Below are 15,678 nucleotides of genomic sequence, written 5' to 3' on the forward strand. Positions count from 1 at the left end.
AAATGAAAGTCAAAGGTCTGCCTAAATGAAAAAAAAATATAACATCTGAATTCTTGTTTTTACAACATACACACAAATCTCCTCGGAGAGAACATTTGATAATATGCCAGATGTGACGTCTTTTCTATTATAATCGATTACAAATTGACAAATCAGATAGTCGAAAATTCAAACACGAAACATTTGTAAAGGTAACTTTAAATCAGTTAGCATACACTTTATATTTAAACCTCCACTTGATTTCGTGGAACCAAATTTTCTTCCGTTTTGTTTTTCAACAATAGGTTTAGATATATTGCTAGCGAGATTCTTGCGTTCATAGGAAATGTTAACATACAAATAAACGATTCACGATGGGATGTGTATCCAGTAAACCTGTGAAAGTCGTGCCACCAATTCAAGTCGTGCCACCAATTCAAGTCGTTATTACTCCAGATTTGCCGCCACCACCGAAAGAAGAGGAACCGGAGACTTCGTCCGATCATATATTCATAGGGACGGATGATGCAACAGAAACGGTATGTAATCATTGTACATGTACGTTAATCATAGTTCACTACAAGAGAGAAAATAGGATATGTATCACCATAACTATATGCATGATATTTTTTCTTCGTCTATATCATTTAATGTGTCAGTATGAGTAATTTCACAACATATTTTAAGGTGAAAATACCAAATGAATTGGACGAGTACAGTGAATTGAAACCACAGAACTCGATCAAGGTATGTGAAGATAAAGAAAAATATGCCAAGTTCTTTGAGAACTGGTCACCAATTCTACAAAGCGATGAGGACAGCGACGCCATTTCTACTGCGGGAAACAATTCAGAAGAGGCACAACATAAACTGACGATGGAAGACATTGACAAACGAGCGCGAGAGGTAAAGGGAAGTGTGTGATCTATTTATAAATATAGCTATTGATACAAATGTATATGACATATTATTAGTTACGTGATTTAATCTGGTACCACCATCAAAAGAATATTTAATGCTTTACCTTTCCATGATATCTGAAATAAATATAAAATTTAATACCATCTTTTAGTGCACTATATATTTGCAAGTGAAATTACATGAAATATATCAGATCTGAATATTTATTTACACAGGCTCCTGCAGAACGAGCAGATAGTTTTGATAATCTTAAAGACTATCTGCTGGATGGTTTGTCTGGCCATGAGGAGGAGGAGAAGTTGAGTGTCCGGGCCATCATAGTGTGGCTCGGGGAACAAGATCTTAAAGACTGGACTGATGTGCCTCCATCTAGAGACTCGCCTAAGGGATTCTTGGCTCTACTCGCGCAGAAAAATTCTCTCTTCGTAACATTCTTTACAGTTCTCTGCAGGTATTGTAAAATACGTTGACGGTGTACTGTTAGGGACAAACGCAGCTACATATACATGCGCGGATCCAAAATTTCCCCTAGGGAAGTGAGTTCCATCCCGTCCAAATTTTTCCACGGGCTTCAGTCTATAAAGGGGAATAATATTTAGTATTTGAAAACTGGAAGCGCATAAAACTATATTTTCTACCTAGCTCGGGAAAATTAGGGGGATTTGTAGTATAAATAAAGACCGGGATAAAAGCTTTAAAACCTCTCTTTAATAACAAGGTGGTGATATCCTGATATTTTGTAATTTAATCTCCATGTAACATTCACGTATTTTTATAGAGCTATCACTATCATATTGTAGAATATCCTAATTATTGACATAATGATTGAATATGTCAGTATTCGCGTTTATGGTACGAGATCATTTGATGACAAGCTTGCAGTTACAATTTTCATAGACGGAAGTACACTTTTTCTGTCAGAGAAAGTAAAGTGACATGCTTGCTTTTCATCTTGTTTGCACATAATAAAGTAACCCTAAAGCAGTTCCTATTTTGAAATGGAAACAACAAACAAACAAACAAACAAAACCAATAAAAAACCAACAAATGTAGAGGTTTCTATTTTCTATTGCACAAACAATTTCTTCAATTAGATCCGCCACTTCATTGTTTATAGTAGAATGTCAAAGACCATGAAGGCATTCATGTATCTATAATTTTCTTCCTGCTACATGTATGATCGATATTGCATTTCGTAATTCATTTACATGTATAGACATTTCTTTTCGAAGGAGTAAAATTAAGGTTAATCCACTTCAGTTCATACATGTAATCTCAGATCAACGAGATGTGCGTTTGCGAGATAAAAAGGACGGTCGTTAGGATTATGGAAATTTTTACTCGACATCGAAAATATTGGACGCATATTTAGTTCACGTTTTCTGTATCAATCGTTAGAGTTCGATACGCGAGCCATAAATAAACCTTTTTTCCTTTAGATAAGGCAAAATTTCATTAATAAGTTTAGAAAAAAAATGAGACAAAATACGTTATTGATATTTCATTTCTTTCAGAGAGTTTGGTTTGAAGTGTGTCAAGGTACGTGGAATTTCAAAGGCGGGGGATTATCAGCCGGGGGAAGAGGTAGAAAGTTCGAAATATGGAGACACTTGGGCCGCTGTTTTTGTAAACAGGAGATGGCAAATTGTGCACCCATACTGGGTCTGCAAAAGTCTTGTAGGACGTAATGCTGGTGGATGGATAAAATTAGAGGAAAACGGGAAAACAATTGGTAGAAAAGAAAAAGAGTCAGTCGGCGTTTTAAGAAAAGCTTTCAAGGAGTACTATATTTTTCCGGATCCGGATGAATTCAAATACCGGTGTCATCCTGACGACGAAAAGTGGCAGTTAACTAAGAATTCCGTAAAGAGGAATGAATTTTCCCGCATGCCTTACTTATTTCCTACATTTTTCGGAATGGGTTTAAAATTGATATCCGCAAATACGTGCTTATTAACTAGCGACACGGGAGAGTCTTTAATTGAGATACAAGCCCCTTTGAAGAACGCAAACACACTAGACTTGTGGTATGAACTATACCTAAAGGAGGGGACAGGGAATAGCGATGAAGAAAATATGATGTTACAGGCTGAAAACATCCCAAAACTGGTCGCCATGATACGATGTGGCGACGTCTGGCGATTTAAGATGAACTTGCCAATCAAAGGAGCTTTCAAACTTTGTTGTTACGGTGGTCCTCATAAATCTCCACTCTCCAGAATTGCTGAATTTCGCATTGACAATCATGTACCGAAGAAAATCTGTAAAATTATCCCGTTTAACCCTGGACGTGTCGGATTTGGCCCGGGACCTGCCGCTACCGCAGCAAACTTTTTCACACCGTCACATTCAGATGGACAAATACCGATACAGATGAATACTAAATTGGAAATTTCTTTTACAGTGATCAAATCTGTAATCGAAAAGAGATCGATTGTAGCATTACTGCACAAAAATGACATGGAACCTGAAGAACTGGATCGGCATGTTGAAGTAGAAATAAGAAAAGAAAGACGCATGATACTTATTCGAACTGATGCTCCCAGTGAAGGCGAATATGCTCTCACAATTCATTCTTGCGTGAAGGAGGAAAGAGCACATCCTAGTCGTTGGTACGCTCAGAATGGTGTAAATGTCTGTAACTACCTGCTCACCACAATGGTAAAACAACATGAGGTACGTACAGAGTGTATAATGAAATATTTCGTTTTGTATTTCTCGTTCAAATGGTCACTTTAATATCACTTAGATATACTTCGCGTATATACATGCATATCGTACAATACTGTACATTTCTGTGCATGGAGTATTACAAAATCTTCGGCTTTTGGATTTAAAAATATCAGATTGGATTTCGCCCATGCACGGTAATAATAGTCATTGCAAGGTAGCAGATGGATTGTAAAACTAATAATGTCATGGAATACCTGTTTAATTAATATATTTTCTTTTTCAAGAGAGCTAATCAGAAGATTGCTAGGAAGAAGTTGCAAGACGCGTTATCGTCAGTTGATGTTGGGCGAAATTTCTTGAGCAGCTTTGATGTATTTTCGCAAGCCATAGAAAAATGTATCAAGGAGAAAATAAATGAAAATGATAACGACATTGTGTCAGCCAAGACTAAAGTAGATCTTCTAAAACTGAAGAACGGTAAATATATGATAACAGAAATATATACATGTACTCAGTTTAAATCACCATCCACATGGATTTAAGATTATTGTTTCTCATATTACCAGCATTTTCTACAGGAAGTTTGGGTATATTTGTTGTTAACCTGGTTCGTCCGTCCGTCATACTTTCTTCTTCCTCAAACTCGTCGCTTATTTTAAGCAGCAACCAATCAGTCTTTTAGAACATGATACGTGGTGTTCAGTAGATGTTCAATAAGGGTTTAGTATTTTCAATTTTACCTTGGAGACAAAATTGGGTAAAAAAACCCGATGTATCTTCTAAAAGATCCTGGTTCCCAGAACTCCTGATACATTTTGTGCAACAACAAAAACAAACACCCCTGGCTTTCAGAAATTCTCTTAAAATTTGTACAGTAGTCTAAGATGATTGGTGGTGTCCTGTAGATATGCAATAAATTTTACGAATTTTCATTCGCATCCTAGGGTCCACAAACGTTTTTTCTCTGTCGAAAATGTAACCCTAATTCACAGAACTGCTCTTACATTTTATGCAGTAGCGAAATAATCTTTTGAAAGGTAATTGGTGGTGTCCTATCGATTTGCAGTAAGTTTTCAGAATTTTTATTATCCTAGGGACGTAACGACATTTTTCTATAGAAAAACTTGGTTTCCAGACGTCCTTTTTCATTTTATACAGAAGCCAAATCATCTTTTGGGGATTAATTGGTGGTCGCTTTTAGATGTGCAATAGGTTCTCAGAATTTTATTTGTCATTTTAGGGGCAAATGGGGTTGCAAACGACGAACAAAAACCGGCGCTCAGTCCATTTTGTTATGTGTAACAAGAGTATATTTATCATATATTCCCCCCAGAACGCCTTTCCAAGCATAATATATTAAATTAAGAATTTATTCGTTATTAAGTTATGAGTTGATTATATGGAGGCAGGTTGAATTAAAATACCACTAAAATTTTAAAATTACATCACATGTTCATTACCATGACTACATAGTATACATTATCGCTACCGTTAGCCAACGTGTTATACATGTACATGTATAAAGTACAACATATGAAATCAAGATGAAGATCTAATTTCTGGCAATGTAGCGGTAAAGTATTCAGTACAACCTCCCATTGGGTCAAATGCTGTCTGACGTGTTTCATACCGATTGTTAAGCCTTTCTTGGCACACTGATTTCGACTGCGGATAACTCCGTTTACCTGATCAGGATATAGGGCTCACGGCGGGTGTGACCGGTCAACAGGGGATGCTTACTCCTCCTAGGCACCTGATCCCACCTCTGGTGTGTCTAGGGGTCCGTGTTTACCCAACTATCTATTTTGTATTGCTTATAGGAGTTATGAGATCGATCACTGTTCGTTATCTTCACCTTGCATTCCTCCCAAAGGTGATACTCTCACTTGACCATTTTACGCTTTTGGTCATGTGTATTTGAGTAAATCTTAAAATAACTGTTGTGGTTAAAGGCAAACACTAGCTTGTGGGTATTACTGTCTTATGACAGTATCTAATTTTGTTTTGCTATTTCTTTTTTTACCATAGATGCTCGTGATGCAAAACTTCGGAATCAATACCATGTGACTGAAAGAACACTGCGAAGATTGAAATCTTCTGTGTATGCACCAATCTGTGCCATGGAAATTTCCGAGCTGGAAAGTATCCTTAAAAAGTTAGAGGGTGAGAGAGATAATTTTCTTTGATTGAAATCAAGGCGAGTATGCTGAAGAAAGAAAAAAATGACAAAACGGCAAGACTCATCATAACCAGCTGCGTCACTCTTCACGGAGACAATAAAAGATCAATATGGAGAAACTTGATTTATGATGGCATATTTATTTTACAAAATATCCTTTGTAACCAGACATTTGCATTCTTCCAAAAAGTCATTATAATGTCGTCTGTTTTTCTACATTTTTTTTTGACAAATCCACCGAAAGTTCCAACAAGACAACTGCATCTGAGAAGACTGTGTAATTATCTTGCAATTCAACGTATTACTTCACACGTCAACATAATTTAATTGCCCTAAATCTATATCAACTTACCAGGTGTTATGTTCACTTATGAAAGGTGATGATAACGAACTCCTATATGCAATGCAAAATAGATAGTTGGGCAAACACTGACCCTTGGATATACCAGAGGTGGGATCAGGTGTTAAGGAGGAGGAAGCATCCCCTGTCGACCGGTCACACTCGCCGTGAAACCATAAACAAAACAAGCTCTTGTGTATCGAATCAGTTGAGAGATATAAACACCATATGCAGGTGATAATGGAATATTGCTACATCAAAATGGAAAGTTGACGATGGAAAAATTGAAATCATCCTGTTTGTCATAAAGTTGAGTTGTTAGTTTGCCGTTGATATCTATTTTCAATAAAATATTTAAGTACGAAGCAGAAGTGGACGACTCTGTGGTGTCTTTTCTTTCGCGTTCACAGGGATATATCGAATTCACATATATATGAATTATGGCGAATTGAAGGTCATAGCAAGAGGGTGATGGGTTAAAACAAAACTGATCAAGGGGTAGAGAACAATGAAGCCAACAAAAACCTTAAAAAGTGTCGTATAGGCCTGTCTATATGTTTGACTAAGTTGTTTTCTATCCATATATCAGTTTTTCTTCTGTTCGATCACCCCAAAATTCAGTTATTAGGGAGTCTGAAAAGTGACCCGCCCCTCGTGAGGCCCCATGTGGTACCCCTATAGCCCAAACTGAGGGCATAAAGTGATAGTCCTAGGGGTTCCCCTCCTTACCTGTATACTCTTTCTGTGGACTCTTTAGAGATTAAGTTGTTATTTACCTTCATTATGACCCTAGGGGCCTCCGTGGCCGAGTGGTTAGAGCATCGCGCTCAAAATCACACGGCCTCTCACCTCTGTTGGCGCGGGTTCGAATCCCGCTCGCGCCGGTGAGTGAAAAAGTTTCCCAGTTTACTTTCGGAAGGTCGATGGTCTTCCCAGGTACACTGTATCTCGATTCTCTCTTCCACCAATAAAAACTGGGCGCCACCAAATAACTGCAAATTTGTTGAGTGTGGCGGAAAAACATCAATCAATCAATCAATCATTATGACCCTACATTATATGAAATTAAGAATTTTCAATTGTTCAGTTGCCGTCATAACCCGTTTTAGTGTTCTGTGTGTTCGTATACCTTGTTTTCTATTTCGTGATCACTTTTGTTTCATTCAGTCACCCCATTTTCAATCATTAAAGAGTTTGAAAAATTTATCAATTTTGACCTAGTATTTATTACGTCTTAGTATTACGTCTGAGTACTCTCAGTACTTTGATAAATTTCTTATTGGCTGCCAACTTATTGATTCCTGGTTAGTGGCTGCTAGCTTCAGCTTAGTGGCTGCAGTGAGTAAATTCCAGCAATAACTCGAAACTCTCTCATTCAGTCATACTACATGTATGAATCGACACTACCAACATTATGGGATGAATCCTTAAAACACAAAATCTGTTTCATTTGTGAAGACCATTTTCATTCAAATCGTATCACAAAATAATTCAAACCACAACGTACAAAAACCAACAGAAAATATTGTATGTCGTGAAAGTATTCAGTATAAACAACCTTACCTTCAAACAATTCTGCCATTTGCCACCTCATCCAAACACATCGAACTGACGCGGATACAGGACAGTGAGTATGTTCCTCCTCTTACGCACGCGCACTAAACAAGTACTGTTTTGGGAGAAAGTCTGAAATAACTTCCAGAAAAATAGCATTCTCCAAACAATCCTTTATTCAAAAGCTAAAATTCAAAACAAAGAGAGCTTATTTCAAATTATGAAATGGTAAATAATGGGAACATATACTTTATCGGCTTTGTGATATTTTTTTTTTATCATACTACTACTTGTGTAGATATCAAAATACTTCCGGGTTAGAATAGGTCCTCAGTACCCCTTGCTTGTCGTAAGAGGCGATTAAATGGGGCGGTCCTTCGGATGGGACCTTAAAAACCGAGGCCCGTGTCACAGCAAGCGTAGCCTGATATACATGTAGATCTCTCCCTGGTTGAAGGCCGTAAGTGTCGAGCAAAGGTCTAAATTTGATTAAAAATGTCTAGGTAAATGCAACTCTTATCTTAAAGGGGTATTAGCTGTCATATTGTCACCAAAAATTGAATTCAATTAAAATTGCTCCATGTGATATTTTTCAGTAATAACACCATCTTTAATGATTTCAAACACTTTTAAACCTCGAGTTAAATTTCTACTACTGCATTCAAACTTTTTAACTATAAACAAACTTTGCAGTGCCTAAACATAGACGATGTTATACTTAATCCACCTACGTGTTCTTGTTCTTCATCTTCTTTCAATTATAGTCCAGCTGGCCATGTCATTACTGGTGATGTTGATATAGTTGAAAATGAGGACCTCAAATCACTTATTCTAAAAGGTCCTAAATACAGAGAACACCGGTCTTTCAATTGGCGATAGAACTGCATCTCTATTATGAATTCTGTCAAAGGTTATGCCAGACGATTGGCTAAATATGAAAAAGAAGAACTTGATACATTGTCAGAATGGATTAAAAGTATAAGAGGAATATCAAAATCCCGCATTAGACATTTTAAAACAAAAGTACGTACCATCTATACTTCTATGTTTAGTAAATCAGAAGTGATAAAAGAATTAGATAGGTTACATGAGGAATATCTTTTGGTTCCAGCTGACAAAGTTTATAACAAAATTATCTTTGTTTGTAAGGCTCATTATTACAATTGTATTCTAAACGAACTTGGCATTAATTCCACTTTTGGTAATCGTACTCGTACTCCAACTGCCCTTTCAAAATATGAAATCCTTCAAAACCACGCTTCAATTTTAGAGCATTTAATATCCCAGTCAATGGGTCGGATGAATATGAGTTACCGTACCTATACTAGATTCCTAAACTTCATAAAAAACCTTACAAACAAAGATACATTACTGAATCCAGTAAGTGTTCTACCAAGCCCCTATCTTTGCTCCTCACGAAAATATTAACAGCTGCGAAGGAGAAACTTTAACCGTACTGTTCGACTACATATGCCAGAAGTGGTGTACATCAAATGTGGATTCTAAAACATTCTAAAGAACTTTTAGTAAATTTGAAATCGCAAAAGTTTTCTCAAATCAACAACATCAAAATGAATGACTTTTCAACACTTTACACGACCATTCCTCCCGATAAATTAAAGGCTAGACTTTTTGACATCATGTCAGTTGCTTCTTCAACAAAAATGGAAAACGGAAATATTCATGTCTAGTGATCAGTCATCCAAAAAATTGCTTCGTTAAACGCCACTCAGATTCCACGCACAAGTACTCTGAATTTGAACTACAAAATATGCTGGAGTTCCTCATTGACAATATATATGCGTAGTCTTTGGTGATCAGGTCTTCCAACAGTCTGTCGGAATTCCCATAGGCACGAATTGTGCTCCTTTGTTAGATGACCTGTTTTTATATTCCTATGAAGCAAAATGTATTCAACAACTTCTACATGAGAAGATAAAATCTCTTGCTGTGGCCTTCAATTCGACATTTAGATATATTGACGACGTTTTATATATACGGATGTATATTTAATTGCTGTTATAAAATTTAGAAATTCATTTCAAAATTAAGGATTATCTCCCTCATGCATAGCTCTTATCCTTGGACGAATTTGGCTTCACGTTTTTGGCACGCTGTTTTTGGCTATATTTAGCTCCAAAACTTCATAGTTATTTCGGATTCAAAGATTTCGGTTGAGCATCACTGAAGAGACATTATTTGTCGAAATGCGCATCTGGTGCATCAAAATTGGTACCGTATAAGTTTTACATATATAACAATAATAATTTTCATTCACATGGCTTGTTTGGATTCACATTCTTTCTAACCTGATTTTGAATTGAAATCACTTTCATTATCAATAACAGAAAATTAACTCTACGTTCAAGTTTGCCATCAGTAATTAAGCACTGAACCATGTACTACAAGTCAGAAAGATAGATACTTATGTACATCTAAATGATTTTTAGAAAAGGGTGTAAAGTGCTTCATACCCCTTCATTATTATGGATTTTTTTTACATGAATATCTGTTGAACTTGCTACTTGGTATATGTAATTAATATGTGTATTTTACTTTTTTTTTGTTCAGTTGTTTGTTTGTTTGTTTGTTTCGTGCTTGACAAATGGATCAAACTATACATTAGTTTCATTTTAGTTCTATTCTAAAATGTTTCATACTCTAATTAACTAGAACACGGTACTGTATTAAGTTATCTATTAGATATGTAGTTGTTGTGGATGATAGACTGAAAAGTTTCCATTCATTTCTATTGCATTTAGTCAGCGTCCTTCGTGCTTTAACAATTGAACACTTCACTTCGGATAACTACCTTTACAACTCTTTTCAAATGTTCAAACAATGCCAAACCTTCACCAACTTTCAAAAAATCTTCTCTACAACATCACATCTGTAAGAAAATCACTTGCATAGTCATATAGAGCAGGATGGTCTTTAACAAATTGTAAATTTCATAATCTTCGGGATAGAGGTTTTGTCTCTAGGGCGCGGCCAAATTTGGTACATTGCGCTTATGTGTAAAACATTTCAATAACATCTTATTTGATGCTATTGATATTAAATTTAGACTCACTGTTCGTTATCTTCACCTTTTACTAAATAAATATTTAGAAAGAGCAGGTAGCTCTTTACCAAAATTGTAAATTTCATGATCCTAGGGATAGGGTTTCGGTTGGTGGGCGGAGCCATAATTATTAACATGACTATTGTGTTTATCAACATCACATTTACCGTGAGGATCCGGGTTGGAATAGGTCCTCAGTAGCCCTTGCTTGTCGTAAGAGGCAGATAAATGGTGCGGTCCTTCGGATGAGACCGCAAAAACCGAGGTCCCGTGTCACAGCAGGTGTAGCACGACAAAGATCCCTCTCCGGTCAAAGGCCGTAAGCGCCGAGCATAGACCTAAATTTTGCAGCTCTTCACCGGCAGTAATGACGTCTTCATATAAGTGAAAGATTCTCGAAAGGAATGTTTAACAATATACAATCAATCAACCAATCAACGTCATATTCAATTTATATTTCAACATGGTTCACAGTTTCGGGACATTGTTTCCCATCCATACCTTTTATTTCCTTACAGAAAATGTATTATTTAGTAGTGTTAAAATAAAATATAGTCCATCAAGTTCTCCCCTTTTGTTATGTACCGCGTCATCACGTACACTGTTGGATGTGCTAAACTGACTTTTACCATTAGCATCCGGTGTAACCGCGCTTATTTTGGTGAAATTCGCGTGTTAACTATAGTCTAGTGTGGAATTTTAGTTTACGCATGTCTAGTCAACTAGTGCATTTGAACGAAGTATAGTTTAGTTCAGAAATGAAAATATGGCTGTCTGCAACAAATCAGTTGTGGAATTTGCAAAGTAGTTTTCGATGACAGTGTTGAAGAATCACAGATGTACCAGCAAAATTTACTAGCTACAGCTTGTTTCTCGATAACGATGTTTTTCGGGATCGAAAATTTTCCCAAAATTATGAATCATTTAATTTAGAATTATTATAGTTTTTTAATTGTATTTATTAAGCTCGCTTTCCAAGTGGAGAACGACTGACTTTTGGGCAAGAGTAAAATGTAAAGCATGGGCCTAAATGAGTAAAATCGACTAAAATAACTGAAAACATGCACCTCGTTGTGATTTCTGTCATATATTCCTCAAAAGAGGAATAGCGCTTTTGCTGACGAAACGGCCGACTCAGAAATCTAAAGGGAAAACACCGGTTTCCAAAAATAGACTGGTGTGTTATTTTTAGATATAAGGCCAACGTTTTTGACGTTTCGTTAACCAAGATAAATCACTGTCGCAGTTTAGCATTACTGACATTTATATGAGTCGTTCTTTAATCAATACACCATGTTCCTATGTGGAATGATGAACAGTACAATATTTTCATAGGTGCATTCATATCAACAACCCTTTTACAAATGGCATTATTTAGCTCACTGTATTTTTCTGACATGGCTGCAGAATCTTTAATAGATTTCATCAGTTCATTTGTCTTTGGTTGATAATTCGAGTGTTTAGCTTTGCCTAAATATCATATGACAGTTGCTACCTGAGTTTTGATGTTTACTTTTGAGAAGTCAAACTGTATAACAGTCATTTTCCTCCCTTGACCTATTTTTATTACATGCAAGGTGAAGATAACGAACAGTGATCAATCTCATAACTCCTACAAGCAATACAAAATAGAAAGTTGGGCAAACACGGACCCCTGGACACACCAGAGGTGGGATCAGGTGCCTAGGAGGAGTAAGCATCCCCTGTTGACCGGTCACACCCGCCGTGAGCCCCATATCCTGATCAGGTAAACGGAGTTATCCGCAGTCAAATCAGTGTGCCAAGAACGGCTTAACAATCGGTATGAAACACGTCAGACAGCATTTGACCCAATGCGAGGTTGTATTGACGAACTAGATCGTTATAACGACCATAGAATTTGCGAAATGCTGACTTCAATCGAGACTGTTGAAATTCCTGTACCATCAACTTGTTTGTCAGTAGCTTACCTCGATTTAAAAACTGACTATACCCAGAACAAGCTCTTGCATATCGAATCAGTTGAGATATATAAACACCATATGCAGGTGATAATGGAATATTGCTACATAAATGTGGGAAGTTGACGATGGAGAAGCTGAAATCATCCCGTTTGTCATACAGTTGACAATGCTGTGCATTTGTGCCCCTTTCCTTGTAGTATTTGTTTAGCTTTTCGTCAGCCACATTACGGTTCGAAAACCCTGTGCACACAGGAACAGGTTAGTGTAATCAAACGGAACTACAGTGATCTCGGAATAAATTACTTTTCTTTAAGTCGTAACTTGCAAATATTGAAAGTTATGATGAAAATTACTAATATTTATTAAAATATATGTATCACATTTATAACCCCCCCCCCCCAAGAAAACGACCCCCCAAAAAATAAAAAGGAAAAAAAATAGATTGGGAAAATATGGGACTTGAACTCGGAATGTGTGCTTTAAGTGTAAGTTTACCGAACACTTTTTTTTTTTTTTTTTTAGTTTACCGAACACTTAAACCACTAGGCCACCCAGGCATGTAAGTTTAAAGGTTTAACGTTTGACAGGCTGCTAAATCTCAAGGTAAATTTTGAGAACGATTTTTTCAGATTTTAGCCATTTTCAACCAGAGGGCCACCTTAAACCAAATTTCTTCAAATGGACTTATGTACAGTCATATTCAATTAAAACAATTTCAGTGTTTTATTTCTGGTTTAGGGTGGCCTTTAGCAACAGTTTGCAATTTCTTAGGCCCATTACGTTACATCTAATCTACTATATACTCTATATAATCACGATGATGTTTATGCCTATCAAATAAAGATAATATCAACATATAGATATCTTTATTGAGTAATTTGGGTGGACACAAGTATAAACTGACATTGTAGAGCAGAATATTTGTAAAAAAAATGATATTCAAGAAAAAAGTATTTATAAAGGCGAAATTACATACCAAGTGCGCTATACTCCTTTAATATGCTAACGTGCTCAAACTACTTTTCACTTTTCACACTTTGTCCGCCATCTTTGAACTAGACCGCTAGTACGTGATAGAATAGTTAGTAATTTTCTACTAGACTCATTCACGGCAAACTAAAGCACGTTAGAGTGAACTAATATAGTTTTACTTTGTGACTATAGTTTGCAATCAAACTCCACCTTTCTTAGGGTCCACGCACAGACAATTGCATCGCTTGGGATCGAATTTACTATTAAAGAGTAAAGGTATAGAACTGTATATATAGGGTACCCAAGTTAGCCGATGTAAAAACAATAAACCAATTAATATAAAATTCTACTTTGTGTTCTAATATATTCATATATAATCAATCTACATTACTACCAAAGTTCATCCCGAAAATCCGTATACTTTCCAAGATATGCAGAAATGAATTTGGAAAAATGTTTATTTTTGGTCGACTTTTAGCTGGGCCCTGGCACTCTACGACTAGACAGAATGTTTGAGCATTGCAACAAACTATTACATACAATGTGCAGCATTAGATATCATTTGTAAAATAATTTTCTTACCCCAATTCATAAAATGAAGTCCGTAATAGCTCCAAGTGACTGAAAATTTTAAAACCGTCTGTATTTTCAATATCCCAGCCATTACGGTAGTTACGACTAATTACCCAAAAGGGATGAAAGGACCCATAGCGATTTAGAGACTCAAATACTATTATTTATCAATATTGATTCTTTATAGTACATAAATTATGCTAATAACAAGTCTTTATAAATATACAAATGTCTTATTATGTCAATTTTTATCTAAACCAATTCATCACAGGTGTTTGACGATTTATAATAATGATGTTCATGTGGGTAGTTAGTGGCACCGATGAAAATGACTGTGATAAGTGAAAGTACAGAGGTTTTATATATGATAGTACTATTAACATATCAAAACAAAATGTTCAATAATTTGCTGCAATTGCCAAGTAAAAGAAAGAATAAAATATTGGAAGTTTGGAACACTTTTCTAAACAATTATAAATGCATGCGTTACTAGTATTTAAGATGGGGATTTCCTAATGAAATATTTTTCATGAAATGGAAAAATGAAAATGTTTTATAGTAATCCATATTGTTGTTCGATTTAGTTTGATCCTTATTGTAACGATGATATATAACGTAATGGGACTGTTAAATTAATGAAATGAACGCATTTTGTAGTGATATACATCTTATGCATTCAAAACGTTTGCTGGAATAAATTACAAACTCGTTTTGATATGTGAAGAGTGTACCTATTTATTAAATGACATCTAAGAAGAAGAGTATTTGGTTTTTCCTCAACACAATGTCACCACACAGTACCACGCAGAGAAACATTAAAAACCATTAACACAACAGAATTGTCATTCCTGTAATAAGATGTTAGAAATATGTCTTATCATTTTATCTCGATTAAATGTAATTGTATTTCTCGACAGTCTCAAGAATGTTCTCAAATAATTCGAAAACAATTCTAAATCATTTGATAAATTCTCACATATTTGCCTCATAACATTCCAATGTTTTCAGATGATTCCGAAGGTATTTGCATTCGCCTGATGAAATCTCAAAAGTATACCTCATTATCTAAATGAAATCTAAGTGTATAATCTTTTAATAGTTAATAGTACTATCATAACTTGTATATCCATACAGCATCATTACAAGCCAAGCCTAACGATTCTCAGTACTTTCAGTACTTTGATTCTTTTTTAATTTCATTGCAAAACCAGGTCTGGTTATGGCGATTAGATCGACTAGAACTTTGCAAGCAAGTAGTAAAAGGCTGGGTTGATAGATCACTTCGCTATGGATTTACGGGCCCCGGGACGAATCTCGATCTGGTCTATTATCAATTATGAGAAGCACAGTGTCATATCTAAATTATGACCTAAGTACATACGCACTGTTATTTAAAAAAATAAGTAATGAATTTCATTACGTCAACACTTATTCAACACGACTTCAGTCTACCAAGTAAAATGTTTAGATTTCATTTTGA

General features: G+C 35.8%; 1 protein-coding gene across 1 annotated transcript; it reads left to right on the top strand.

The window, feature by feature from the left end:
- The first annotated feature begins 236 nt into the window (after nt 1–236).
- On the top strand, nt 237–6,463 carry LOC125652157 (hillarin-like). Its single transcript, XM_048881150.2, has 6 exons — nt 237–518; nt 667–885; nt 1,116–1,351; nt 2,415–3,576; nt 3,858–4,050; nt 5,602–6,463. The coding sequence occupies exons 1-6, from the start codon at nt 354–356 to the stop codon at nt 5,757–5,759; spliced, it is 2,133 nt and encodes a 710-aa protein (XP_048737107.2). The 5' UTR covers nt 237–353; the 3' UTR covers nt 5,760–6,463.
- Nucleotides 6,464–15,678: the final 9,215 nt, after the last annotated feature.

This window comes from Ostrea edulis, chromosome 5 (assembly GCF_947568905.1).
Source record: "Ostrea edulis chromosome 5, xbOstEdul1.1, whole genome shotgun sequence".
In the NCBI taxonomy this organism is placed as follows: Eukaryota; Metazoa; Mollusca; class Bivalvia; order Ostreida; family Ostreidae; genus Ostrea; species Ostrea edulis.